Source organism: Tupaia chinensis, unplaced genomic scaffold, assembly GCF_000334495.1.
Source record: "Tupaia chinensis unplaced genomic scaffold, TupChi_1.0 Scaffold144262_1, whole genome shotgun sequence".
NCBI classification, from domain to species: domain Eukaryota; kingdom Metazoa; phylum Chordata; class Mammalia; order Scandentia; family Tupaiidae; genus Tupaia; species Tupaia belangeri.
This window is the reverse complement of record NW_006204120.1, coordinates 3,522,380-3,523,541: the sequence shown is the minus strand read 5'-3', so window position 1 is coordinate 3,523,541 and position 1,162 is coordinate 3,522,380. Positions and strand designations below refer to the sequence as shown.

Genomic DNA, 1,162 nt, shown 5'->3' with positions numbered 1-1,162 from the left:
ACTCATGCCCAGGGGACCAGCAGTTAGCATAATGGCTATGTCGCTGGACTCCGATATAGTCGACAGCGGTTCTAGTCCTGGATCTGGTGGCTTAAACTCACGCCAGGCGCATGTGCATGCGTGCCCAAGATCCTATGGAGGAGAATGGAAGAGAAGGGATTGAGGCATGGCCATCCTTCCGGGGGGTGATTTCTCGCTTTCTGTCTCTCTGTCTCTCTCTTTCTGGTGAGTGCATGCATGCATGCTGACGACCCCAAGAGGAGAATGGAGGAGAAGGGATTGAGGCATGGCCATTCCCTCTGAGGGGTAAGTTGTCACTTTCTCTCTGTCTCTCCAGTGAGCACATGTGCCCTATAGCAAAAATCTCTCTTAAAAAAAAATATTTTTTTTTTAAAGAATGCACATGCAGAGGCAGCCAGGAAGATGGCAAATATTCAGATGGAACATGCTTACCAAAAGAAGCTAATCATCTTCCAAAACGAGAAGAGGGTCCTGCTGGGAGAAACTGGCAAGGAGAAGCTTCCAAGATACCACAAGAACATTGGTCTGGACTTCAAGACTCCCAAAGAGGCCATCGAGGGTACTTATATTGACAAGAAATGCCCCATCACTGGTAATGTGTCCATTCAAGGACAGATCCTATCTGGTGTGGTGACTAAGATGAAGATGCAGAGAACCACCATCATCCGCCGGGACTACCTCCACTACATCCCCGAGTACAATCGCTTCAAGAAGCACAAGACTATGTCTGTGCACCTGTTCCCCTGCTTCAGGAACGTCCAGATTGGCGACATCATCGCGGTGGGCGAGTGCCAGCCCCTGAGCAAGACCATGCACTTCATCATGCTCAAGATCACCAAGGCCGCTGACACCAAGAAGCAGTTCCAGAAGTTCTGAGCCTGGACGCCTGCCTACTCCCCAGGAAATAAAGTTATTTTCCCACCCTATGCCCCCCCAAAAAAGAATCACATGCATACCAGACACGTTAAGACAAAGTAGGAAGCAAAAATTATTTATTTTTAAAAAATTCACATTTATTAAAAACAGCAATTTCTAGCCAAATAATATAAAGCATTTTAAATTAATTATTTGAAAGTATATACACTCTTTGTATAAGTAAACAGTTGAAACTGTACAGATTTAAACAAATATTCATTTAGCA

General features: G+C 45.3%; 1 protein-coding gene across 1 annotated transcript; it reads left to right on the top strand.

Moving 5' to 3' along the window:
* The first annotated feature begins 423 nt into the window (after nucleotides 1–423).
* LOC102473814 (40S ribosomal protein S11) lies at nucleotides 424–897 on the top strand. Its single transcript, XM_014583367.1, has one exon. The coding sequence runs from the start codon at nucleotides 424–426 to the stop codon at nucleotides 895–897; it is 474 nt and encodes a 157-aa protein (XP_014438853.1).
* The last annotated feature ends 265 nt before the right edge of the window (nucleotides 898–1,162 follow it).